At 46.8% G+C, this 27,496-nt stretch overlaps 7 protein-coding genes across 7 annotated transcripts; 3 read left to right on the top strand and 4 right to left on the bottom strand.

The window, feature by feature from the left end:
- Positions 1-637: 637 nt before the first annotated feature.
- EYB26_007289 (uncharacterized protein) lies at positions 638-9,747 on the top strand (the record flags this gene model as incomplete). Its single annotated transcript, XM_054266561.1, has 24 exons — positions 638-958; positions 1,031-1,120; positions 1,181-1,246; positions 1,297-1,325; positions 1,391-1,417; positions 1,472-1,592; positions 1,650-2,239; positions 2,303-2,532; positions 2,594-2,623; positions 2,683-2,819; positions 2,876-2,895; positions 2,956-2,977; positions 3,033-3,067; positions 3,123-3,957; positions 4,029-4,318; positions 4,375-4,603; positions 4,663-4,846; positions 4,909-5,129; positions 5,190-5,952; positions 6,027-6,085; positions 6,138-6,315; positions 6,374-7,661; positions 7,721-7,977; positions 8,039-9,747. 24 exons carry the CDS (start codon positions 638-640, stop codon positions 9,745-9,747), a joined length of 7,731 nt encoding a protein of 2,576 aa, XP_054122536.1.
- Positions 9,748-10,835: 1,088 nt separating this feature from the next.
- EYB26_007288 (uncharacterized protein) lies at positions 10,836-12,038 on the top strand (the record flags this gene model as incomplete). The annotated part of the gene is made up of 3 exons (XM_054266560.1): positions 10,836-11,174; positions 11,337-11,721; positions 11,773-12,038. 3 exons carry the CDS (start codon positions 10,836-10,838, stop codon positions 12,036-12,038), a joined length of 990 nt encoding a protein of 329 aa, XP_054122535.1.
- A 370-nt stretch (positions 12,039-12,408) lies between these two features.
- EYB26_007287 (uncharacterized protein) lies at positions 12,409-13,018 on the bottom strand (the record flags this gene model as incomplete). The annotated part of the gene is made up of 3 exons (XM_054266559.1): positions 12,409-12,716; positions 12,778-12,891; positions 13,000-13,018. The coding sequence occupies 3 exons, from the start codon at positions 13,016-13,018 to the stop codon at positions 12,409-12,411; spliced, it is 441 nt and encodes a 146-aa protein (XP_054122534.1).
- A 796-nt stretch (positions 13,019-13,814) lies between these two features.
- Positions 13,815-16,284, bottom strand: EYB26_007286 (uncharacterized protein; the record flags this gene model as incomplete). The annotated part of the gene is made up of 3 exons (XM_054266558.1): positions 13,815-16,074; positions 16,139-16,223; positions 16,278-16,284. The coding sequence occupies 3 exons, from the start codon at positions 16,282-16,284 to the stop codon at positions 13,815-13,817; spliced, it is 2,352 nt and encodes a 783-aa protein (XP_054122533.1).
- Positions 16,285-17,440: 1,156 nt separating this feature from the next.
- EYB26_007285 (uncharacterized protein) lies at positions 17,441-19,000 on the bottom strand (the record flags this gene model as incomplete). Its single annotated transcript, XM_054266557.1, has 1 exon — positions 17,441-19,000. One exon carries the CDS (start codon positions 18,998-19,000, stop codon positions 17,441-17,443), a length of 1,560 nt encoding a protein of 519 aa, XP_054122532.1.
- A 507-nt stretch (positions 19,001-19,507) lies between these two features.
- Positions 19,508-21,089, bottom strand: EYB26_007284 (uncharacterized protein; the record flags this gene model as incomplete). Its single annotated transcript, XM_054266556.1, has 3 exons — positions 19,508-20,015; positions 20,065-20,809; positions 20,900-21,089. 3 exons carry the CDS (start codon positions 21,087-21,089, stop codon positions 19,508-19,510), a joined length of 1,443 nt encoding a protein of 480 aa, XP_054122531.1.
- Positions 21,090-23,033: 1,944 nt separating this feature from the next.
- On the top strand, positions 23,034-27,144 carry EYB26_007283 (uncharacterized protein; the record flags this gene model as incomplete). Its single annotated transcript, XM_054266555.1, has 4 exons — positions 23,034-23,391; positions 24,143-24,238; positions 24,356-26,054; positions 26,109-27,144. The coding sequence occupies 4 exons, from the start codon at positions 23,034-23,036 to the stop codon at positions 27,142-27,144; spliced, it is 3,189 nt and encodes a 1,062-aa protein (XP_054122530.1).
- Between the last annotated feature and the right edge of the window lie 352 nt (positions 27,145-27,496).

The raw sequence follows: 27,496 nt of genomic DNA, 5'->3' as shown, positions 1-27,496 counted from the left end.
TCGGCCACATGACCTCGTAGAATAGCCGTCCTTGGTGAAAACACACTCATACGGGCTTGCATGTGCATATGCACCTAAGCATCTCACTAGGAAAAACTACAGAATTAGTTTAGTCATTTTATATCCTTTTGCCACTTCGATCTAGTGACTTCTCTTCTCAGCCCACATGGAGTGGAGTGCTTCTTCCGCCGTGTTTTAAGGACTGACAGGAGAAGCAAAACAAGCGATCCAATCAGCGGCGTTCGACCAGCGGTTCAACTTGCTCCTGGAACATTAGTAATCTATACTTACTGTATGACTGAAGACGCAATTTCAATAACTAGATCTGGAGCTAGCGGGCTTGAAAGGAATGGCAAATGCAAGCTGAAAGTTCTCCGCACAGGCTTTGACCTCTTCCGAAGTGCATACCTAGGCTTCGCCTATTATTGCTTCTGCTCCCAAGTACTCCGCTCCTGAGCACAACACTCCCATCTATCATCACCAGTAACATCAATAATAAACCGATGTAAAGCCGGTACCGAAATTAGATAACTAACTGCTGTTTTCACAATTCTGTATTCTGGTATCAAGTAGAAGTTCAAAGGTAGTCAATATACACACAACCAAATACAAAGGCAAACGCAAAGACAAAGTCCCAATGGAAATAGAAAAAGATAAGGGCTCTGGGCCCTATCGCTACATCAAAATTCATGTTTGCCAGGCTTCATACGGAGACTGTCTGGCCCTCGAGTTTGACGACCAGGCATCTATCGCGCCATCGTTGGGAATACACCCCGTTGAAAGCACGACAAAAGACAATGATCAGGGCAAGCTCCTCGCACGAGAGAAGAAGGGGAAGTCGGCAATGAGCATTGAAAAAGGCAAGGATACTACTATGGAGGAGGAGAAGCAAGGAAAGAAGAAGGATCCCAAGGTGAAACTTGTACAGGATCCCAAATTGGAGTCGTATCGAGAAAAGGTAGGTAGCATATCTCGGACTCCGATCAGCCTTGCGTATATCATATATTACTTAGTCTAAATACATAGATAGGGCAAGACGCGCAAGGTTATTCTCATTGATGGAGGTCCAGGCAATTACCAAATTCACGGAACAAGAGCTCCCCCAACGACACCGTTAGCTGTAAGTTGACTTCGGCAAAAAGATTGTGAATTTCCCCATAATTGATACGTGAATCTTTAGAACCTGTACGCCATGCTCAATACACTCCTTCCAGTAGGGAGTCCTAATACGTTGGATACCTTGGTGGTATGTCTCTCGTATATACTCGTGTTGACTGTTTTATTGACTATGCGAAGATAACGCATGATGATGCCGACCATATTAAGTATGAGAGGAGCAACTTCGAGCATTCCTTCTCACAAAAATGATACTAACATGTGGGAATCCTAGCGGTATCCATCAAGTGATGATGAGCATGTACGTAAAGAACTGAAGCGTTATTTCTATCATATCACTCATACTCAATTATAGGGCTGATACGTCAGACAAGGGAAATGCAGAGTTTAGCTTTGCTCGAGGCCTAGAAGCGCTTGAAAAGAACAAACCACCTTTCGATAAAATATGGTATAATTCACCAACTCTTCTATTCAAAGTATGAAAACACATCCACCCCCCCTATCATTGCGCGTCCAGTCTAAAAATCTTCTAGGATGATGAGGCAAAAGGGTGGTTCGATCGTGACATGGAAGCCTTGCAAAAAGAATGGAAAAAAATCAAAATGCCCCTATGCAACGAAGAATTTGGACTAATCAAGGATGAAAACCCTTCATTCTGTAAAGTTATTGGTGGAGAGGACGCCAAAACCTCATTGTTCAAAGGGGCCACCAAACGGGGCCGTCTTCAGTTTGAATTTTTGTCTCCAAACCACAATCAGGTCCATAACTTGAGACGATTGTACCGCGAAGGGAAGAAAAAGCCAAAAACATCAAAAGAAGACAAAGTTGATGAGCCTGCAAAAAGTGGCAAAGCTTCAGGGAAGTCTAAAGATTCTTCAAGAGGAGGCAAAAATTCGACAGGAAGCAAAAATTCAAGGGGGAGCCGAGGTTCAAAAGGTGGAACTGTTAGAACATTAACAGAGGACGATGATACAGAGGATGAAAAACCAAAGAAAGGCAAAGGCAAGGGCAAAGAAAGTAAAGCAGAAAAAGCCCAGAAGAAGAAGGCTCTTCAACAATATTTACAAGGTGTCGAGTATAACGGACTACCTGCAGCAATGGGCCGTGATCCAATCTATTCGTCGTCAGTATTTTAACCTCCATCACGTTGATTACTATCTTCACTTAGAGCTGACGCGTTCCCAAGGACTGGTGTTGCTGAAGAGGTACACCTTAGCGAAGAGCATAGAAAATTGATTGCTGAGAGCATTACAGGAAACCCCAATGATTCAAGCCCGAAGAATCAATCTTCTCTTGTTTTCGTTGTCAAGGACGATGCTTCCAAATTCAGCGCTGCCTTCACAGGTGATGGAAACGCAACGGCGTCGTTCTTGCAAATCTGGGATGGGAGGACTATTCGCTACGATGTTCTGAAAAGTAAGTATCAAATTCAAGATATACTCTTTCAGTTGCAGATAGATTGACGATTTTCACACAGTCATGCACCATGGGAGTCAGCACAACAATTGTAGGTGTTATATCCTACCCTTACATGCCCCAACACACTGATTGATTCGACTGGCATAGGTTGGAGTGCATCCAAGGTCAACAGACGAATCAAGACACTTGGAAATAAGTTCGTGAAACAAGAGGCATTTATTGAAACAAACAAAGTTCAATGGAAAAAAGTCCCTAAGATTAGTGTCAAAGACAAACAGATACAAGTAAGACTGACACGCCCCTGACTTGCTTGGATAAATAGCTAATGTAATTCCATCAGCCAACCAACTTTTTTCTAAAGTAAGCACAGGTACCGCCTATCACTAATTGCAGACTCTCTAACTCTTATTGTGATAAAAGTGTTCTCGCAAAAAAGTATATTGTAAGTGTTTGAGCCGAAGCTTAACAGACACAAGTCCACTCATGATTACTCCTAGATTTCTTCAGCTGCCACCGAGGGCCATCGGAATCCGTATGATTTCAATTACAACCATTACGGTGAAAGATAGTGCTGACAGTTATCATAGTCATCTGAGCACATTAGCTGGCATAATAACTCGCGCAATCGTGCGCAAGGAGCCAGATGGGATTGACATTTATATAACGTCTCAGGCTTTGACAGAGCAAATTGAAGGATTCATACTCAATTTCTGTGAACAGCCAACTGGCCTAGAAACTAAGCTTAAAGCTGCATACAACGAAGATGTTGTCAGAATAGCCCTGGGGCTACAGTCTGAAGAAAGCGAGCCGAAGCTCTTCTGGGATAAAGATGGTTCTTATTATCGCATATGGCAGCTTAGGCCAAATATTGACCCAAAGTTTGGTACAATTATGCTCGATCCTTGGGAGCATGACTCATCCTGCAATCCTGCATGGCAACGAGTATCGTTCACGGATTCATTTTGGACACAATTTCATCAGCAGCATTATACCACTGGTGTCCGGCTAACTGTCGCGGCTGTTGCCCGAAGAGATTCTGCGCAAAAGGGGGAGAAAGGGAAGAAGGAGAAGAAAGAAAAGGAAAAAATTGGAAAACGGCAACACATTAAGCCTCCAGTTGAACCTCCTAAAGGGAAACGTGGCAGGAAGAAACATAATACGGAAAGGAATGCCTCTGATGACGAGACCATGGCTCTTCAAGCAGATGAATTCGTATTTCCGGATCTAAGCGTTTCCAACAGTCAGCTATCCATCATGAAAACCTCGACGGATCCGAGAAGTACCAAGAGCCAAATAGATATCCAATTGGACCAGGCATTAAAGCAAGCAGTTGGAGCTGAAGGGCTATTGTTCCCCGACACCTTTACTAGATTTGAGATAAAGGTTTTACAACTGATCTCTGAAGGTCTCACTGCATTCAAGGTTCATTTATTCCGCCCTTTTGTTTTTTCAAGATTCAAATTCACAGATTGGTTGGTCTAATAGAGAGACAGCGGTCCAAAACAAAAGTCCTCAAAGGCATCGATGCTTTCATAGACGATTTGGCTTCCCGTGGATGGCTTCTTCCTGACCAAGTCACTGGTCTAAGAACGGAATACATACACAACAATCGACTGATCTTCGGTGGTTTAATATCCATCATGTTGGATACCAGCTTACAGATTTCATTCTTTAGTCTTCTCCCAATCACATTGGCAAGGAAAGCTCTATTCACGACTTCTCCACATTATTGGCCAGTTTCCGACGACTTTGAATTTACAATTGACGACCAATCAATGCGAAGGTAAGTGTACATAAAATTTCCAAATGAGACTGAAGACTGACGAGCTGGGGAAACAGGGGAACCGACTATAATGTATTCAAGTCCATTTCTTTTGGAGTAAAGCCACTAGAACAATACCAAAAGTGGAATATACCCTTCGGACTACCGAATGGTGGTCGTGGATTCTGGGAAGTCCAAGTGCTCAGCGAGCTACGATTTGTCATATACCGTCCTTTTGAACTGGGTCGTCGATATATCTATGGGTGCTTTCTCGGAAAACTCTGCTCTGGTCAAGATGCAAGCAACGTGCGTATGCCGAATCGTACTGTTGGCAGACTTTTGTCATAATATTGACTATTCTGCAGGTTATTGTGGACTACCTATGGTTTCCAGATACAGAATCAGGCGTCGAGTATCATATCCGTTATGCCAACAATGAATTTGTCGCGGATGGCTACAAAATGACGCTCAAGGATCTTTGGAGTACTATCCCGAGAGGAATTACCACCATTAATGCTCTCGCAGCTTCAATAATGCTGCCTGGAAAGGGTAGATATTCTCACCTTCATTGAGAACATTGATGCACCTCTAATACTAATCAATGCTTCTAGACTCTTTCATCAAAATTGGTGACTACTTGAGCATCCATGACTGTGGTTTTGTGGTAGAAAAAACCTCGGCCATCGTACATGATCTCCAGTTGAAATCCATTTTCGGGACGACTTCGTTCAACGATGAGAAATCTTTCAAGCCATTCGGAGATATCATCACTTTGAGATTACCAACTTTCAGACTTCAAATTGAAAATCTCTTTTCCATTTCGCCTCTCAAGGTAAAAGATTTGCCTATATGCTATAATTCCATGTCTCAAAGCAACTCTAACAATCTCCAGGTATTTGTTCGTATTCAGGAGATGCTTTCCATTAAAGATGTGTTGGTGCCGATTGTATTTGAAACCAGACGAAGCCGAGGAGGTGATCGCACGATTTACCAACTTTCCTACATTGCTTCTGCTGGCCAAGGTTTAAAAGTAGCTCAGATACTGGAGTGGCTTAGCGTTGGGAACATAGATTTCTCAGCTATACCTGAACTTTCAGAGCTGATAAATTCAGTGCAGATCCTATCCTTCACCCTTGGATGGCATGGCGGTGTTTCTAACAAGTCCGATATCAAGTCTTTCTCTAGACGTCCAGACTTCATTGAGATTAGCATCGAGATTGGTCAACTGAATCTCGTTCCAAACATCTTAAAGGTTGAAAGAGCAATCTTAGAAATTCGTTTAGACCGCTCAAACTCCGGCTACGATTTCTCATTGACAAGTCATGCCGGAATCACGCTTGGACAGTGTGCGGTTGAACTTTTCATCACCTACGGGGATCGACAAGAATGGTTTAATGTGTACGGAGACGACGATATCCCTGGTCATCTTAAACTCTCATTGAACACTACGCACTCTGGATCATTATCGCTTTCCAATATTTTGGGACACTTCATGCCCAACATCCAATGTCTTCCTCCAGCATTTCAGACCATATTAACAAAGACCGGCATCACAAAATTCAGGTTGGGTGTTGAGGAGGATGACTCGGGGAAGAATTCAATCTCAATGTTGGATCTTGAAATTGTTCTAGAAGAGGACGACATCAATGTTTTTGGTTAGTACCTCACTAATAGCGACGAGCGTATCAATACGTTGCGAAGCAGTATGTTGTGCTAACTTCCATTGAAGAAGGGCTCAGCATTAGTAAACCGCAGTTTAACTTATGCATCACTCGTCCGAATGATGAAGTGAGAATCATTTCCAAGTTTTATCAAATCTACTTTATCTGACAGACTACAGGATCAGCGGAGCATCAGTGCGTCCATAAGCCTTATGACGACCATTGACGATGAAGATATCAAAGCAACCATCTGGCTTGACGCGGGGGAGGATACCATCGTCGGAGTGACACTCTTCCCGACTGGTGATGCTATTCAATTGGGCGATATCATCAGTTTCTTTGGACAAAAGCTGTCTGGTATAACACCGCAACACTTCTCTCTCAACTATGATATCCGAAACTAACGCATTGCCAGAATCGTTAAACCTGCCCATCCCCAAAGAACTCTCTTATCTTGAAGAGATCACAGCCGGTCCGATTTATCTCTCATTCCGCAAATCCAGTGATGAAAGCTTTAAACTCGATTCGCTTTTCATTGCTGTCGAAGCAGATCGTGATTTTGTGCTTTGGGATTCTCCCCTCGTGGAATTCTCGAACATCAAATTTGTGGCAAACTATATTCGAGGGTCTGGCATGCACGTTGGCTTTGGTATTTCATTGGCACTTGGAAGCTATGAGTTGGCAGGAAGTCTTTCATACGATCATGCGTACCATGATTTGGCCAATGTAGACGAGCTACAAAAACTAGATGGCACATCCACCAAAGCGATGACGGTGCGCACCGAATTTAAAGGGGAGCTATCCCTTCATGAACTTCTTTTCAACCTTACTGGTGTCAATATCAAAGAAGTTCTGGGCCATACACAACTAGAAAGCATCACGAAATATACCGACATCAGAATATACGCGGTGGATCTCACGTTGTCGAAAACATCATCTACTTGGGCAATAAAATTGACAGCGGATCTTGAATGGCTCGCTTTCAACAGCATCAGCTTGGAAGCATTCCGAGCAAACTCTTGGGCCTTCAACTTGCGACTTGAGTGCAAAGATGGGCCTCTCAAACTTCTCCCTGATTCGTGGGCGTCTGAGATTCAGGAATATGTCGACTTTGGCGACACACTCATTTACTTCTTTTATGGCCCGATGAAAGACAGTCTCGGAAAGCAGCAATTGACACTCAGTAAGAATTCTTTGAGCATGTTACAGACCAAAGGAGGAATTGCCATTACAACCAGCCTGAAATTCAAATCTAAGCTTGGCCTGCTCAAAGAGTGGTTGGAAATGGAAGATATTCAAGTTTTTGGAGCCGCTGGGCCCGAATTTTTTGTGTTGGGGGTTGATTTAAAGAGATTAACCTTATTCGAAAACGAAAACATTTCGATTGTTGGTCGCTTCCTGTTATCATATGTTGGGGGAGGCCTTTCAGTCGCCATCGAAGGAGATTTTGACCTGAATCTGTCTGCCATATCCGATACTATCATATCTGGCACTGTCGAAGCCGGCATTGACCTTTCAAATGGTAGATTGGCACTCGGACTCAAAACTCACCACAGTCTCAAAGATCTTTGTAGAATCAAAGGTCTTGATTTGGAAGCTATTGTTATCAAGCTCTTGCTTGATCCTGCAGCGGAAATGATGCCAACCCAGTTTGATCTTCATGGAGGTATTAGAATTGAAGATCTCGATAACGTTTCTGGCCAGTAAGTGATTTGATGAATTGTAAATGTAGGTTCCCTGAAATGCTAACATGAAGAAAAAGTCTTGCGGTTAGGTTCATCGCCAAAGATCCTATGAATTGTTATATTGAAGGCGAGATCAAAAACCTCAATCTCTTAAGTCTCCTCGGCAAATTCGCATCTGCACTTCGATTGCCCCAAGAAGTTCAGTCCTTTTTGAACAACAACGGCATCAACTTTCAATATCTCGCAATCCAGCTAATACCAAAGGATATGATAGACATAACCAATGGAAAGATGTTGAAAAGAAGATTTTATTTTGAAGGAGCATTGTCAATAGGTAACGCATACATCTGGTCTTATAGATACGGATAGTGATGTTCTAACATGGGATATTCCAGTCATAAACGGCAGTCCTATTTGGGCCGGATACACCCTAATCGATATCAATGATTCTGGCTTTGACATTATCGCATTGATGGAGCCGATTCAACTAGTCCATGAGGATGTATTCAGTCTGAAACGGTTCCATGACCCAGGTAAAGCCCAATACAAATTGGAGCTGCCAAACGTGAATCGGGACTATCTTACTCCACGCATGCTCAACGAAGGACCCGTTCTGAAATTTGCATCAAAAGGACCAGACCCGGTTTTCGTTTCTGCGCAGCTCACTTTTCTCGGTACACATCATAAGCTGTTTGCTGTTGCGAAAGAGAACAGCTTCTTCGCGACTTTCAAAACTGAAGTTCTTATCGGAAGCTTTGAGTTGAGCGTCAATTGTGTACTGAATTCATATATTGATGTCATTGCTAGCCTCACGCTCGATCTTGGTGAACAATTTCTCCAGATCGCGGCGGCCGTGGGCGCGCTGGAAGGAGTATCAGGGTCAGAAACGTTTAAACGACAGTCTGAAACGAGCACTTCTGTTCGTTTCTCAGGGAATCTGAAGATTGGGATAGCATGGGCTTCTGGAAAAGATCCTCTTTCTATTGAATTATCTGGAAGGGCTCGCATTTTTGATCGTGATTGGGAGCTTGGTATCATAAGTGTGAGAATCACCGAAGACGATCTGCGCACCCTGAAAACATTGGCCAGTCGACTTTGGGAGTACATAAAAGATCAATTCAGTAACCTTGTCATGACCTGGATCCGTGCGGTCGAAACTGCAGTCAAAACAGCCATCACATTCATCGAAGACAACTGGAAACTAGCCGAGCAAGAGCTGGCAAGACTTGTTGCCGATTTGAAGGATCTCCCTGTCGCGAGCGTCGTTGAGTCTGTGTTAAGAGAGTTGCAAACGACCTACGAGGACGCAAAAAAGGTCTATGAGGAGCTGGATTTCCCACCTTTCATGGCAATTAAATTACTAATTCGCATCTACGGCGAAAACCCACCACCCGACCAAAGACCGTTTGATCTACCTGATGTGCCAGCAGGCCTTCTGGACCTACCCAGGCCTGCAAGGCCAGGAGGCCCGATTGGAATTCCCATACCCTTAGACTTGCTCCACGGGCTTCCTGGATTTGATAAGCCACTAGAGAAGCCTACACCCGCCCCGGAGCCAGCGCCGAGTCCTACGATACCAACTACAAACCCCTTTGCAGAGATTCCTATTAGACTTCCATTTGGTGGCTCGAAACATGAGTCTGGAAATTTCCTTACAGGCTTCCCTAACGTATCTATTGACTCAAATGATGTTTCTGAAGATGTCTTGACTGCTCTCGAAGCTGAAGCCGACTCAATGTCCCTAGAAGCGGTACCCGAAGATTCTCATACTCGTTTAGATCAGGGCTCCAAAGCACCCGTCAATGCCGACATGCAAGGAATTGATAGCAAACAGCTACGCGACATAGTTGTGGCTCGATTGCCAACCTGGTACACTAATGAGATTGAGCAATACCTGGAATCTACATCTAATTCAACTTCGAGTCATACGGATGCAGCGCCTGTGCACGAAGTGATCCGCCAGATCGCCAGCTTTGATGAAGAGGAGGTTATCAATATTGCCAAAAACTTGCGACTTGCCGGGTTTTCTGATGCAGATATTCAGAAAGCTTATAAAGACTCGTTTGGTCAGGATATGCTGCCTCAGGTACTTGCACGTGTTTGATCTAGTGCACCTGTTAGTATTTAGTGTTTAGAACAGAAAATGAATCGAAGCATACCATCACAACATCACAATAGTCACAGAAGAGCATAGATCGAGGCAGAACAAATTTTGCAGGTGCGCTGTTAAGGTAGTAACTTGGTTCTTGCCTCATAGGAGACATGTTAACTTAGTTCTAAACGGTTATGCCGATTCGATTACCGGTATATAATAGGTACCTAGGTAAGTAACTAACTAACTAGCTACCAGGTTGATGTTACGTCTCTTCAGAAATCCGCACGCCCTATGTATCCTGATTACATTTTCTGCAGGGATCTTCAGGATTTTTCCAGCTACGCCAGCCCCGGAAGTTCAAATTGGCTGTATCAAAGCCCCTCTTTCATCCTTGCTGCCCAAACCCATCACACCCCGGTTGATATCTATGTCAAGAAGCCCTGGGGAACGGTCATCCTCTCATGGGGGCCATTTGACGGTTAGGAAAGCAGCCCTTGGATATGTTATTATCAATACGGAAGCCACCAAAATCGACGAAGCCTTACGAAGAGCAACTAACGAATTCGGGCTCTGTCCAAATCGAGTCTGGGCCATCCATTGGACACAACCTCGAAGACTGGGAGACGAAGCTCCCCTACTTAATCCCCACAAGCGAGAGGGAAAAGAGTATGGGCATGATCGGACATGAAGGCCACGACCGTTGCACATTCGAGCTCTGTGAATATTCTATCCTCAACTACACATCCGTGACTCAGCGTCATGAATATGGAGTGGCGTCCTGTTCGCAGGAAAAACGGTGTAGCACCCTCAAGGGGCTGTTTTCAGTCGATAAGTTGGACGAACCGGCTCTTGTAGGGAGACCGACTGGCTGGAGGCTGGATGGGAAGTCTACCATCGACGTCGCTGAACCTTAGATGGCCATATCCCATGTCTGGTCCGATGGAACTGGAAATGGGGTCTCAGCTGATGGAGAAGTAAATGAATGTCTATATCGATTCTTTGAGCGGATCGCAAGACGCTGGCAATGCACGGGCATCTGGTGGGACGCAATCTGCATACCAAAAGACAAAGCTGCCAAAGACAAGGCGATCAAGTGAATGGAGCACAATTACGAGGGCGCAAGAATCACGCTTGTTCATGACTGCTATATTCGGAGGTGGAAATGGGTGGATGCCGAGACTGCGTGTCTTGCCATAATCCTCTCCCCATGGTTTAGTCGCGGGTGGACTGTATTGGAATTAGCAAGGTCTACTAGAGTTAAAGTGATCTTCAATGGTAATGTGATCAAGGATCTAGATGAAGATATCCTGTCCAGTTCAGGAAGTGATTCCGCCTGCCATCGAGTCGCTACAGATGGATACAGCATTACACATGGCGTCCTCCTTGACTCACTTGGGGATCGTACAGGCCCTTGTACACCATGGGGCAAACGTCTGGTACCGAGATCCTATGGATGAAACAACGGCTGTAGAGGTGGTAGTGGAGCAGAAAAGGGCACCATTAACCATGTACCTTGTTGAGCTCATGCTCTCAACACCTCAATCTGAGGAAGCACTCCCTGGTTGGATGGAAGTGGCAAGCAATTGTGCGCTTGATAGTGTGATCCATCCGCACTTCACTATGCAGTGAAAAGGAATTACCACAAAGTGGCATCGGCGTTGACTCTCAGTGGAGAAGAAGATATTTTTGTAACGGATGAGAATGGCACGACGGTAATCTCCTTGGCAGTTGCCAAAATGGCCAAGTTCGTGGTATACGCGCTTGCTTATAAGTATGGTGAAACTATCTGGAAATCCAAGCAAGCAGAGCAGGGCCTCCAGCAGGCGGCATATAATTCGGGTAGACCACTAGACATCTATACAATTCAGTTGGGAGGCGTTTGGGAGGATCTATTAGGGGCAACGTTCTCTGACTCTTGGGCAGCGGTAATGCATCTTGAACAGGCATCCACATTAACGGATAATCCTCAGATGCAGGCGCTGCGTACCCCAGATTGAGAAACCTTACACTTGCAATTTCCGAACGTGAGGCTAGTTGAAGCGAAGCTTTCTCAGGATCAGTTGACCCCTTTGCACCTACATCGGATGACTATAGGAATGTTAGAACCGCATGTGCGGCAATGGATCTCTAAATACAGGTCACCAGATGGGCAGTATCTTCTCGAAGACGAGGATGAGGATAAGGATGAGAACGAAGATGGAGAGGAAGAGGAAGACTCAAGCTCGGAGTCAGACTTGTACAAATCAAGATGGAGACGGGGAAGACGGGAAGACTCAGAAGATGACTTCAATTCTGAGTAATATTTGACCAGTTCAAGGTTAATACGAGGAGGAGACGCTGCGGTACGATGACCTTTGATTCAGGACTGAGCTCTCCGATATACTAACTCATCTGATCATTCATTATTGGAATGCCTCCTGTTAACTATGAATCAAGTCTAACTATACCAATCAAAATTAACTCCACTTGAATCTTCTCTGAGTCCTTTACGGCTTAAAAACCGTTCCACGGCCCCGTCAATGTACATGCGGAGACCATCAAGGAGCAAGGGTGGTGGACTTTTTGTAGGGTTGAGATTCCGTTCCTGTTCACGTAGTATATATTCCGCCAGGATATACTGATTTTCTGCCTTGTATGATATAAGGGACGAGGATAGAGCGTCTAGAAGCATTAGTATTCGAACCGCTCCTGAAATATAAATAGTTCACTCACTTGTTGCCCGAGTTTAAAGCAGTTCTTTCTCTCATAATTGTATGCCCAGACCTCCACAAACCCTTTTTGAATTTCTGTTTCATCGGCTTCTAAAGGTTGTAACTTTACTATGATCACCAGACCAATCTTTCCCTTTGAACCTTCCATAAGTAGGGTTGCGTCTCTAACGAGATCTTCGTATGACTCGGCATACCCTACTTCTAGCGCAATTGTAGGCCACTTTCGACCTAGAGATGGGTAAAAAGCACCATCTGGTACTTTTGTAACTAGATTCAGATCCATAAAATTAGCTTGAACTATGTAAAGAGAAGATAGAAACATACTTACCTGCCATGAAACGATCTGTAGAAAGCTTCAAGAGTACAATCCATTTCAACGGAGATAGAGAGTTGAACTTCTGGTAATGTGTATGCCCATCTTGAAAGCCAAGTATCTGCAGCGCTATGCATTACGACGAATTTCAGTGTTCTTTGTCTGGCATTGAAGCAAAAGCTTCTATAAGGAACTACAAACCTTTGCAGAGTAGAAAATTAAATGAATAATGCTTACGCGTAAGGTCTGTGTTCATGTTCACCTGAATCAAAGAGCCTCTTGATGCGTGCAAAGTTTGTCCCTGTGCAGAGGAAATAATGGACTGATTCTTCATTCTCTGCTGCTGCATGCAGTATAGTTTTAGCGATTTTTGCAAAGCTCGCTGGCTTATATTGTGGTAATAGATCCATTGATGATCAAGAATAATAATCAGAATCCCACTCAAGGATACAATAAAAATCTCAAGAGAGAGGAAAACATGTTGTGAGTGCTCTCTAGATGTCAACACAGTTGTTGCCTGGTGGAAGCCTGTCATCCCAAGTGCTTAGAGTATTCATTGTTGACGGAAGTTGCCTATTCTCTTTTGAGTTCAATGTTAGTATGATAACATGGACTCCGCCGTCAACTTCTCAACAAAGGAAATTGCTGGAGTTATGGATACAAATTCTGTGTTCTCGATCTCGTCCATGAAGCCGGCCATCTCTGCTGGGTGTCAAGTTTCCATCCCAACCAACTTCCTTGCCACCTCGACAGCACCTTTCGTTACTGCGCATTCAATGCCGGTTTGAAGATGGTATTTACTGGCAACACTACTTGGGCGATCACTTGTGGATAGTAGGAAGATGACCAGGGAGGTGTACATTGTCAGTTGTCTGCCATTGTCAGGGGAACATCCCCACCAAACATGCCTAGGTATATGAGACTTGGACCAAACTATATGTGAACGCTAACATCATATATCATTCTTAAGTATCAATGCATGGCATCATACATCTATATATCACTCCAGACCTGTCTATTCTTATATCCCCTGGTGATTATACACGCATCTATCAAGGCGTTCTAACACCCTCTCCCAACCCCATCAACCCACCCGCCAATCCATCCATTCGTCTCCCTATAAGGTCCTCCTCACTAGGCAACCGAGTAAACGTCATTTCATTCTCGGATACAATACTCTTTGTTCCATCATCATCATCACCCTCATCTTCCTCATGGTCGACCTGATAGTCATTTATACCTGTACTGTCGGTTGAGTCCTTGACTATTTTGAGCAATGGGAGACGCAGAGGGAATGGGAGAGGTTTGTTGTTTGATGCACCTAGGGAAGATCGATGGGGACGGGGTAGTTTTGTTGATGGCATGCTATCCTTGCGCTCTGATTTCTGGGTTGTGAATTTGTTTCCTGGGTTGGATGGGGAGGCTTTGCTATTCGACTTCTGGCCGGCGACATCAGATTGTTTGATAGGCGTGAACCTCGCAACGCTCATTTCCAAGGGATGATCTTCGTCCGCCGATGACTCTGCGGCGAACGAGTCACGTTTGTTATCTTGCTGGTTTTCCTGCAGCTTAAAATCCTTTGATTCGGAATTTTCAAAGCTCTTTTCAACAGCAGAAACAATGCTACTAGAAGAATCTCTAAGATCCCTCTCAGCAGCCAACACCAACAACTCTGTAATCCACTTCGCACATTTATTGATATGTTTCCTTCCATCCGGAAAGATTCCCGGAAAATTGACGAATCCATGAGATATGCCAGGTATCAGAGTAACCTCAACGTGATCTTTTTCGTTGAACTCAACGCGAGAGTTTTCTAATGCTAGCTCCTGCCGTTCACGGAATCGATGTAATTTTGCTTGTCGTATACGTCCGGCAAAGATAACGGTATCATCGACGAGCGGGTCTCGTTCTCCAGTGATGAAATATGTCTTTGGGAAAGCGGCCAGAATTGCGTCGGGGGCTAGGACGGGTGATAGCAAAAAGTCGGTTTTGAAGTCTGGGCGATTATGAGGGCCGATGTAGAGGATGATCATTGCGCGCATCATTTCGGGGGTGAGAATGCGGTCACCAAAGTAGGAGAGCATGGAAGACACTGCAGTTCGTGTTTTTATTTGGTTGGGTTTATTCTGGGCAGTTGAGTCGGGCTTGGATACGGCGTTTTCTGAGCCGTTGGCTTGGGGTTGAGGACGGCTGCTGAAGTAGTCCTTCACAGGGGACGATTCTTGATTGGTATGATCAGCCGAACGCGAAAATGAAGATTTAGGTGTTAGTCGATTGTAATCTTCACTCTTCCGTCGTAGTACTCTTTCATTTGTCTTGCGCATACCCCTGTCCTGTATCAGAGACATCTGCTCTTCCGTCATCCAACTACCGATGTTCATATCCAGCGCAGGGTAAATCAATACCAATCCATCTGGCGGAGGTAGCGGGACTTCTCCCATCCATTTTCGAGTCTCAGTCCTACCAGACTGCAAAATCATAATCGTCATACCCGCCGCCAGATTCCCTCCCGCACTGTCCCCTGAGATGATGATATGGGGACGACTATGTCCACCAAGACCGACACAACGACCTCTACTCTCCACTATAGACCGATAAACATCAAAACATTCGTTCAATGCATAAGGATAAGGAAACTCGGGCGCCTTCTTATAATCCAGGCTCAAAATCGGAACCCCAGTCTTCCCAGCCCAAGCCAAAAGCTTGTCATCTGAAGCCCTGGGACCCATAGCCACGTATCCACCACCAGGGACATCTAGAACTAACTGCGTCTGTTCACGCAACTCGGCCAGCGTGCCATCAAAATACAGCCACGCATTAACGGGCTCTCGATACGATGACTCCCTCGGTCTCGCAATCCTGATTTGCCTAGGCCCGTATTTCGTATACCTAGGCCGCAGGAGCTCATTGAAAAAGTTCAGGTATGGCGTCGTCGCCTTATTCAACGAAACACGTAAATGCTCCACGGTCAAGGTAGCGCGTACCCTACGCACTTTCTCGTCGGCCTGCTCAGCGGCAATGAGATAGTACACACTAAACACCATCGAGGCAATATCCTTTAACCATTTGGGCCGGATTTTCATTGCGGTCCAGAAGCCGGCATCTAGTGCGGTTGTGATCCATGTTGCACGGAAATAGGAGCGGGAGTAGAGGTTCGCCAAAGGTTCGGGACTTTCGAAGCCCATGATTTTGGAAAAGTTGCGGGCAACGTAGAGCCAGAGGAGGGTTATGACCATGGTTTGCCATGGTGTGAGGCGGTTGCGGAGGCGGATAGAGATGTTGCGGAGACCTGGGGGTCCGTTGTTGTTGCCTCTGTTTATTTATTAGTCCTTCTATGTACATCTCTTATCAAGTGCTGCGTAGTCGGGAGGCGTACTTGAACAAATATAAAGACCAAAACGACACTACAGCCAGAACTTGTATCTTTCTGAACTGTGTGGAGGGTCGACCAAGGACATGGTCTGTCTTTTGTCAACCTCAACTATCATGAATCCAAGAACTTTGCGGCAACTCACCAATCATTTTGTAAATTTACCGATGTTCGAACATCCATATGATACCAGTCGGAGAGGAAATACTTTGGCCGCTGTAATACCATCAATAATATATATCTAGATGATTTTACTTGCGGGAAAAAGTCGGCCTTATTGTAACCAAAGAAAGAAATGAAATCCGGGGTAAATGAGAGACAAACCCGAAACCCCCAAAATGCCACGCCTTAAGAGACAGATTATGAACTGAGATGGGGATTAATCGCAAAAGCCATGGTTGCAAGCCAATAATACTACGTTGATCAGATACGTATTACCAATAATTAGTTTGTCATGGAAAGATAACTACACAGTAAGTTAGTTGTTGTCATAGAGTGGAGACACTCAAGGGATGAATGACTCGAGTCACATGCAAATCCGGGGATGCCCTGCCACCGGTGAATATGCCACTTCTTTTTCAACTATTTACGCACATGTTAATATCCCAATAATTCTTATGTTGAATTCTCATGAGCTATTGTTTATAAACATCCTCTGAATTGCCATGTATAGTTTTCCCAGTAGATGCGTATCATGAAAGAATGAATGTCGAGGGCGCATGTCAAGCCGCGATTTGCATGTGAAAGTGGCCGGGTAAATTCAAAAGTTACTAAGCGTACTCGTAGTACAGTTGACTGAGGCATGTGACAGACATGTCAGCGGATCGTCAGTGTTTTATTAATTTATTGATAAGTTTTCATTGGAGTGGTCTGTTCCAATGATATGATTGACGTGTGATTGCGTTATCGACTTTGAATAGGGTTAGGGTTGTGTCCGTTCATAGGGCTATCGATTAGGGCTGGACGGGCGATGTCACGACTCAGAGTATGGTCTACTCGCACATCTATTTACTCTGTACTGAAACATCCGGATCTTGGGTTTTTTGGGATAGGACGTGTTGTAAACTTGAATGTACTACCGGACAGAATTACATAGCTTTGCTTCGTTACGAGAACGGCCTCTTCATGTTTATACAAGAGAACAATATCATCTCGAGATTACGCAAGTAGTATTTTTTTTTTCCAATGGTCCGGTCCGCTTATCCCTTCTCATCCATGGATCCGATCCCTATCAAGCCCAAAGTCACTAGGATCATATCGATCCTCAGCCCATAGAAACCTGAAGGTAGTCTAAATGGACATGTCGTTTTACAGCACCACGTTCGACACCTCGAACGTCTGTACAGCTCCTGTGGGAAAATACGACCAAAACTTGGTCCCGCTAATATATGTATCGTTGTGGCTAACATACTGGTCGCCGGTTCCGACTTGGGTGATCCAGCGCGGGATCAAGGCACCGCTGACCCCCGGCTTGCTGAAATCGGAGAGCTCAAAGTTGAGATACTGGGCAGCACCCCAGTTCGCAGCAACGATGACCAGCTTCTGAGCCGTGGAATCGTATGCCGCGACAGTGTAGTTGCTCCCACCGTCCAGGATGGTCATCCCAGGCCGAATGTGGCGGGTGAATTGTGATAGTGCAAAGAACTTCTGGCTGACGGCTCCGAGAGAAACCTTCTCATTGTTCCCATCAATCAGGCCCCAGCTAGAGCCATCGATGGCCTGCCAGTACACCCAGGCCGTGGGGTGGAGCCAGCGGAAGTCGAGGAGCAGGTTGGTGACGAGCGTCTGGCCCGTCGCATCGTTCTCACCGTACTCACTGTTCCAGAGCCGCTTCCCAGCGCTGGATGCCAGGCTGTACAGCGTATCCCGCCGTCCCTCGGCGTATTGGTATCCGTGAACGTTGATGCGGCCGACATTGCGCGTCGCCGCACTCCCGAGGTTGTTCCACGTAGAAATAGCCAAGTCATAGGTATTTTCATCTGAAGCTGAGATCAGGATCGAGCTGAGTCTCCGGTTGTTCAATTCAGTGCGCAGATTCCCAATTACAGTCGCCTGGGTGCTGACGTTAAAGTGACAACCTTCTTGGGTTCCTGTTTTGCCATTCCACCAGTCCGAGGACGGCTCGTTGAAGGCTTCAACTGACTGAAAGGACACGCCCCAGTTACTCGCAGCGTGTTGAGCAATGGTGGCGAGATATACCGCATGCTGGTCGTAGTTCCACGCTTGCAAGTTGTTGCTAGAGCCGTCGTCGGACCCGGAGGGGTTGTGATTGAGACACATCCACCACGGTGGGGAGTTAGAGAAGAGCTCGAATATGTTTGCGCCGCGGGATTGGGCCATAGACAACATGTTACGCTGGCTTGCATCGACGCTCCAGCTCCAGCTCGATGACGAGTTGAGCCAGTCCAACCAGTAGCTTTCCATCTGTCGCGACTGACTAATGCTAGGCGACGCGGCCATCGTAGAGCCGTTGACGGTATTCCAGCTGCAGGCGCCGGCGTTGTACCGTGCAATGGTGAGTCCCATGCCGGGAATGCTCTGCTCATTGTACGTTGTCCACGTGGCGGAGAAAAAGATGTCAGCCAGATCACTCCGCGTGCCAAACGCCTTCGCCCACCATGCAAGGGACACGCCGAAACCCTCCCAGGTGCCCCAATTCGTGGTGGAGCTGATGGTTGTCGTCAAGTCAGCAGAAACAATCGGCAACATAGTGACGGCGGTCAACGCAAGCCCGAGGAGCCATTCATGATTCATTGTCTGCTTCATAATGGTGGTAGTGATGATGGCAGTCTTGCGAAGAATCAAATCCAATCCCAAGGACAGCGCATTAATCGAGTGGTGGATTCGGGGAGGCCACAACGAGGACATAGCAAGAGGTCGCGAGAGGTATGGTGGATCCACGCATGACTTCCTGCGACTCTCCCCCACAACCCTAACCTTGAAGAAGATATTCAAAACAGGTAGTTGGGCTATAAATATGCTGGTTGTTTTATCCACCAACCACGTTGGAGGAATTTCTGCCGATCAACGACCGGCCGGACTAGTTACCGGTACTAGTTAGGTAGTAGTTTAGAATTGAGGCTAGCAATTATCTCCAGGTAGGCTTTACAGCTTATGGTTTCATAATCGCGTACCTAGGTACATTATGAAGATTCAATGTTCTTCAGAGGTAGTACGAGTTCAAATGTTTTTTGGACCGTATAATTGTCATCTATTCCAGTGCAAGACATATGTGCCTAGGTATTCCACATTGTCCCTCTCCGTCTATGTATAAATTTGATACAATTACTCTTAAGTTTGGTCAGAAGTACACAGGGAAATTGAACAACAATATTCTTGTCACTACGTGATATACTAACTAGGTATAATGGCTCACTACGACATCGTACAGTATTTCCTCCCCTGAGAAACCTGCCAACGACATAACCACACCTCAAACGCCATTCCCAGAAATCCAGCAATACAAATACCACCCGAATCACTCACAGTAGTCGCCGCCAAAGAAAATTCTCGATCAGCGGCGGGTACTCGATTGGCAATTTCTGCAAAGGTGTTTACATATACCAACCCACCTAATAACCCCTCCCAGAAGATGATGAGGAAGATGAGATATACATTCGGGATGAAGTTGAATAGAGCGTGCAGAGTCAGGATTGCGAGATTCGCTATCTGTAGGAAGGATGGGAAGTAGAGGTTGTGGATTCGAAAGAATGGCGAGGATGAGCGGGAGATGAAGACTCCAGCTTGGTAGATGGCATTGTATGCTGGGTAGAATGCGCGGTATTGTTCGAATGGTGTTTCTTTCAGAGGGAATAGGAGTGTGGGCGTTACTCCTTGGTTGATCGTATATTCTGCGACGTACACTAGAAGAAGGGGGAGCATGCTGTAAAGGGTTAGACCTGAAGGACGTAGTATCTGGGGTTTTGACTTACAATGGAAAGAATAGACCTTTGGAGCGGTTCAAGTTCTCTTGAAATGATGCCCACGCTCGCGAAACTCTACCACTCTCAACAGCCTTCACATAGGGTCTGTTACGTTCTGGAGAACCCAAGAGGCTGTCCTGCTCATTTGTCTCATCAGCTCGACCTTCATGTCGCGACTCAACCTCTGTATCATGCCTATTGACTATACTACGATACTGCACTGCTTCACAAGATGCGAGACGCAACGGACCCAGAGGCAAGATGACAAAAAAGCTCACGAGCATAATCGCCGGTAAACAAGCCGATGCTAGGAGAGTAAATTTCACACTTAAACCCAGGGAAGTCGTGGCAACAGCATAAGCACCCGCACCAACCAGTCCAGCTGCACCGGTGCCACTGCTCCAAGATGCAAGACTGAATCTACCATAGAAATGTGTCAGACCCAGGAAACTGAGTTCACCGGCACCACTTGAAAGACTCGCGAGTACTATGCCAGCTAATTTTGTAGAAATCGATCCGCCATCGGTATGAGCGGGCGTGAGAGCGATTATTAGCATGCCACATACGGAGAGAGCGGCGAATATCAATACGCGTATCGGATAGGGAACGAGATGCATAAAGTACGGCGCGGTCAATTTCGTTATGAATGATGGCACAACGTCGGCTAGGAGGACGACTCCTTTGGGGAAACCGGAACCGACAAGATCGAGGGCTGCCGAGAGGATGATCACGTAGAGAACGTTGTTGATCAAGCCTGTCATAATCATGCATTAGCATGGTCGCTGAGATGAGACAGCCTGCGATGCAGCACGCGACCAATGCGACAAGTCGAAAAGATACATACCAAAGAACCAGAAAGCGGTGCACACCCGCGGATCTGCATCATGAAAAAGCGCTTTGAATCTCTCCCGATAAGCAGCCCATGATGAGCCAGGACTTCCGGGCAGAGGAAAGGGCATGGTAGGGTGAATCGTCTCCGTGCCCGAGCTATCAGACGTACCAGATAGGATTGGAGGGTGTGGTGAGAGTCGCATCGGATTTCAGCTACTATGTAATTGTCTCACAAAGTTGCATTATCCCAGGCACGGCGAGCCACTGGCTCACTGACAGTAGGGAGAACGAGGTTGTACTATCTGAAGCTCAACCAAAGAAAGTGAAGTTGAAGAAGATGAGCCCGGGAGGAAGGCGCACGGGCCACATGGGAGATAGAGGTACAACGCAGCTGATAAGAACTTCAGAAGTCGGTAAGGAACGCTCTAGCCTGATGGGGCTAGCTCGTTACTCCACCTTACATTAGCGGGCTCGGCTGGGCGGTGAGATATTGATTGCATTTCTTCGTGCATCAGACGAAGAGAACACTGACCTTTGGCCGTACTTCAATAGATGAAAAAACAGAATTAAATGATAGTTAGCAATATTTAGGGCCGAGGCCGATGCTCATAGTTCATCGCAAAGACGATCAGGCACGTCGATGTCACGGCGCTTGCACCATCAAACCTTCCGAAGGATTCGTGTCAACCTAAATTACTAGCGGGGCCAGAAACCGGTCACAGCTAAGTTACACTTTACACCCCCCATACGGTATGGACGTAATGAACCACCAACCCTGAGGCTGGGACTGGACGCAAAACATCCATCCTCCAGGTTACACAGTTCCCAACAAAATATCTATCAACTTAGAGGAATATCTAAATATTATATCACTATGGCTAACTTACGAAGCGCGCAATCCTATGTTACTCGATTTCGCTTGCGTTAGGTGGAAGTAATCAGAGTCGTATGCCCAGAATCAGATAAATCCTCCGCTAATAAGATTAGAGATCAGCCAACATACTCTGATGGAACACGTCAGGTCGAGCCAAGACGTCATATATCTGAAGCCCAAAGCAGAAGAGTGATGCGAACAGGCTGACACGCGCTTGATACATTTGCTAGCTGGCACAAGTAAGAACATCAAATCGTTGGTCATGGGTGCCTGGAAAATACACTGGAAAAGAAAAGAAAGATAACTAGTTAGTTATTTAAGATAACTTACGCAATTAAGGTCCGGCTTTTTCGGTTGTACGAATACAAAACAATACGTAACTATATTGTGTGTTGTATTGTAACACTAGCACGGATCTATTCCGCGGCAATCCACCCATTCACATTTCAGATAATCCCAGTCGCAACCTTCCGAGGTCGATCATGCTGTCTGTGTTCTTTGACGGAAATCCTTCTTTTGTAATTTCGAAAACAGCGGTAAGCCTATTCTTAGTAGAAGGGTTTCAATGAAAGTTCATCGCCGTCTTCAAGCGACCTAGGGGTGTCTTTTCTCCGCGGCCGTTCTTTGGCTGCTAGGCCCACCGAGCATATCATTGGTGTTTACTACGGAGTACCGGGTAATTAATCAAGCTACGAGTGCATGGACCAGTAGACTTGACTCAGGCTTTCTGGTGCCCAAGTCGATGACCAACATGCTCTAGTAGTAAAACTGTAAATCAAGCATAGAAATGGCGTACAGCAGATACGGCTACTGTAAGGCAATGTGAGCTACTGTAAGTATGATGGTAAGCTGCAGGGATAAGGAACGGCAGGCCCCACCAAGCACCCCATTGCTTCTGCGGGCTAAATTTACCAGCAGAAACTGAAAGTCGGTGATCCCATCTGTCTTCTCCACAACAACAACTGTTCGTAATCCTTTCTCTTCCTTTCTTCTCACCTCACAACTGCGTCCCGACCAGTGTCACCGACCTCTTCCCGACTTTTACAACACTATACACACCGATCGACCATCGCCTCTCGCATCATTCTTCGATTGTTGTTATTGTATTTGTTCTGCATCGCTCTCTCTCTCTCGCATCCCGCGCGATTGAACTGGCACGTGTGGGCTCGCGACCTCGTCTTCCACCCTCGACCAGAACTCGACCATTCACTCACCACCGAACTTGAACTGATCGAGTGCCTTTCACCCATGATAGTGACAACATTGAAATAACATGGAATCTCGGCCACCATCAATCCCTCACCCTCCGTTCCCTCGGCCGTTGCTCTTCAGCACCGCTCCTCAACACTCCCGTGAATATGGATCCTCACAACCACAAACGTCGCGACCGGAGGCACGATCGCATACAGCCTACGATTCTCTGCGTCGGCCAGCAGACGAGCCGACTCGCGCTATGCCTACGTATGGCTACGCCGCGCACTCCTATAACCCGGATCTGAGGAATCAAACTCGCTCCACATCCCCTACGCGTTTTGGCGCAATGCAGCCTGATGTAGCAAAGCGCTCGGCGCTCACTTCTCCCGTCAAGAATAATGGAATTCTGGGGAAGGACAGTGCATTCTATCGTGATGGTAAGGAAACATTCTCCATTTGTTCTTGGCTCCCCCTTGCTTTGCTTCGTACACCCGACACATCATACCTTTTGCTGTTCTGCCATATTGTTATTCTTTTCTTCACCATGGATAAGCCCCTGTTCCTTGACACAGATTGTCTGTAACATACAAGCAATATTCTTGGGAGCTATTGTGTCAGACTCAGGTGCGGCCTTTTGGCACATCTGCGTGACGCACCCTGTGTAACCGCCAAACCGGGTATCAGCAGGTAGTCCGGGCTGCCGGATGGGTTCTTGCTTTATTTTTGTCTGGTCAATTTGATCAGACATGTGAAACTAAACAAGCGCCATTCTGCAAGGCAGCAATAGTGTCATCCCGTGGCAGGGGTTGCGTGTATCTACTTGCTGGTATCTGGGGGGAGGTGTGTCACTGTACTACAGAGTATGTCACTGTGTATGTGTCGACCACATCGGCAAAGCGCCGATCGGTGATCCGTTTCTGCGATGGAAAAGGAACACAATGATTGGGGCTGCCCGAGGACTTCCATCTGATCCCGGGAACGCTAGCCGCTTTCGTCCAGCTCTCCGGCTAGCTTCTTCGGGAGTAGCGCGTACCCCTGCCCGCATGGCCCAAGGGATTGTCGGACAAACCTCAGACCACGAGATTCGCCGCTTCCCCATGCAACTCCCTTCCTTGTCTATTTGCTACTCCCCATCCATCCATTTTCACCATGATCTTTCCTAGTCTTTGTTTCTTACATCTTCTATAGCGTCGGCCATGCGACGCACCTCATCTCCACGGGACCAGGAGAGCCGTTGGTCCGTGAACCGGAGCCGGAATCTCAAGTCAGCTTCTTCTACTGCTGGTGAGTTTTCTTCGGCTGCGGCTCAAATATTCGACTGTTATATCAATCACATGTTTTTCATCGTTCCTGGTGTCTTGATTGGTACATAACGGACAATCCGTGCTAATTCGCATGTAGCAAACTCGGAAACATCCTCTGCGCATACTATCGGAAACCGCCAAATGCCTCCTCCGTCGCCACCACAGCCGTACCCAGCCCGCAACTCATCCGGGTCTTTATCTCAACCATCCTCAAGTCTATTCTCCCGTGATCACGGCTTCGGATCGGTACATCGTCCCGGAGCGAGCATGTCGATATCGTCAATGCTAGGATCAGACCCCGATCGGCCGTCCCGCGATCATCCAACCTCGCTCTTCTCAAGACCATCCATGTCATCTCCGTTTGGAGCTTCTCGCAACTCTAGTGGAGCAATGTCGCCTCCAAATGCGCCTGCCAGACCACCATCTACCATCGACCATCCTCTAATGCGTCGTTCACAGACCCCAGACAAGCCATTCGCCAAAGACCCACTCTCGCGACAGTCCTCGAGATCGGAGTCTGGTGGATTTTCTGACTCTACGAAATTTTCTTTCGGGCGATCATCGTTCTCACAGTACCCCGAGAAGTCGACCACCACTCAAAAATCTCCTCGCAATGCTACTGCCTCCGATCCGCCTTTCGGCCACTCCCGCCGAGTGAGTTTGAACAGCGCTATTCAACGCCCAAGTAGCCAACCACAGCAGGAGGAAACTCGAGCACCCGCATATAGCCCTCGAACACGGACGTCTAGCGAGAGTATTTTTGGAAGTACGCATCACAATACGTCCTATCTAGACCATGAGACACGTCCATTTGCGAGATATGGCGGAATATACTCGGACAGGGCTCGGGAGGAACAACTGGCGCGAGAACGGGAGAAGGAGAAAAATACTACTCATGAACCGGAGAGAAAGCCTGCTTTTGGATTACTACATGGTAGATATGGAGTTCCTCCAGCGGAGCGGGACGAGAATCGACCTAATCGTCCATCATGGGAGATTGGAAGAAGCCAACCCAAATCCCCCGAGGCGCGGCGCTTTACAACAACTGCTTCTGAATCCGGTTCCGGATCCGGGTTTGGATTTGGATCTATCCAAAGTTATACCAAGTCGCTTGGTTCGCAGTTGGGTGCCTCAAGGAGCGCCCCCGCTACCACTCCATCCCACTCGAGTTTCTCACTTCACTCCCGGCAAAGTCAGCCGACACCACCTCCTCATGAACAATCTTTCCTAGGTAAAACTCAGTCACAGCCTCGTCCACTGTCGGTCACTTCTGCGCCTTCCGCAAGCCAATCATCTCTTGGTGCATCGGGCTCAGCAGCAGCAGCAGCCGCCGAGGAGCAACGTAGGAAGGGCAGTGATGATTTGATGCAGCATCGCACTCTACTAGGAATCGGTGCGGATGGAAAACGTGCTGGACGTGCATCACCCTTGCCGCAAGCCGTACAAGGAGCCCAAGCCCAGTTCATTGGTTCTGCTGGAGAGACCGGCATCAAAGGGGAACTAGGCAGGGTGTTTGCAGGCATTGGCAGTGGCGTGGGCACAGGCCCTTCCAGTTCAACCGGAAGTGGTCCCCCAACACCAATGACTGCAAGCCCATTCAAACGGGATAGTTTTGGGGCATCCGAACATGTGGACGAGGGTAAAGCTGGACGTGGTGGTGCTGCTTTAAGCAGGAAGCGAAGCTCAAAAGACGAAGAGCCTACTGACCTCGGCGAACCAGCCCAGGATTTACGAGGCACCCCGTCAACTCGAGGTGGATCTCGCCGGGGCCGGCACGTCCACCACCACCATCACCAGTATGTGGCTCTCAACGACATTTTATGGGGTCGAACTAACATTGAAAATTACAGTCATCATCATCATCGATATAAGAATGAGGATGAAGGTGTTGCACCGCGTACCACTCCTGGTACAACGAGTGTTATGGGCAAAGCGCCTACCCCTACTGAACCGGTTGCTCCGGTGGCTACTACGACGCCAGCGCACCACCACCATCATCATCACCATCACCACCACGCGCCACGCAATATATCATCTACTATTACCTCGGCTCCATCTGTTGTTCCTCTCCGGGATGCTCGAACTCTGGTCAATATCAAGCCACTTCTGGAAAGTGTTGCTCAGCTACCGCGACACCATCTAGGTTCGACATTATATGCGCCACGTATCGGCGTTCCTAGCGCAAATTCGTCCGGAGAAAGTCAAAAGTTTGGCTATACCAGTACTCCGGTTCCTATCCCTCGATTTGAAGGAAAGGAGAACTGCACATTTACAATTCGTGTACCACGTTTCCGTATTGATCCCAGTCACCGAGAGGAGATATGCGCAAGGCGAGCTGTTTGGGGAACTGGCGTCTATACAGATGACTCAGATCCTGTGGCAGCTGCCATTCACTCTGGTTATATTCGTGGAGAATGGGGAGAGGATGTGGATATCTCAATGCTCGACTTGGAGATCAAAAGCGACTATCACCACGCGCCTCAGCCGACAGCTGAGTCAGGCACAACGACGGCGAAGCCATTGATCCCACCTGTGCCCCCACCAAACAAAGATTTACACATTACACTACTCATTCTTCCGCGACTGGAACGCTACGAGTCCACGCTCATGTTTGGCCTTAAGTCCCGAGCCTGGGAAGGAAACCACGATGGTATGAGCTTCAAAGTAGAGCGCATCGAATGGGTAGACGAAGGATCAACACGCGGAGAAGAACGCAGCGGAGCCGCACGACGAAAGCGGCTGCGCAATATGATGCAAACCGGACGAATCTGTACTGGACCGGGTCTGCTACGGATGCGTGGAGGTCCTGGCTCGTTGCTCGGTAGTAGTTCGGATCTGATCACTAATCAGACTCCTACCAGTGCACCCGTGCAACCTGTATCATGATGTATAATGGGTTCTACTAATGGGTTACGGGTTATGGGGTCACGGTGTTTATGGTTGTTCTCGACAGCGATCTTTTTTTTCTCTTTTAGCAATTTGTTTCATACTTTGTCATTCTTGTACCTGTGTTAGATTGTTTGATGTTCAATATCCAGATCGAGTTTTTTAAGCGGTCAATAAGCTGTATGTAGGACATTGTGGCGCAATATAAGTTACTCATGTCTACTCAGAGAAACAACAATTGCCAGGTCTAAATAGTAGTATTCTGCAATGACTCTAACCGATGAGGGATAGGTAGGATGATAGACTTGAATACCATATCCTACCCCGAGTTAGACGAACGATGAAGCTTAAT

This window comes from Talaromyces marneffei, chromosome 5 (assembly GCF_009556855.1).
Source record: "Talaromyces marneffei chromosome 5, complete sequence".
Taxonomy (NCBI): domain Eukaryota; kingdom Fungi; phylum Ascomycota; class Eurotiomycetes; order Eurotiales; family Trichocomaceae; genus Talaromyces; species Talaromyces marneffei.
This window is presented reverse-complemented; position numbering and strand designations above follow the sequence as displayed.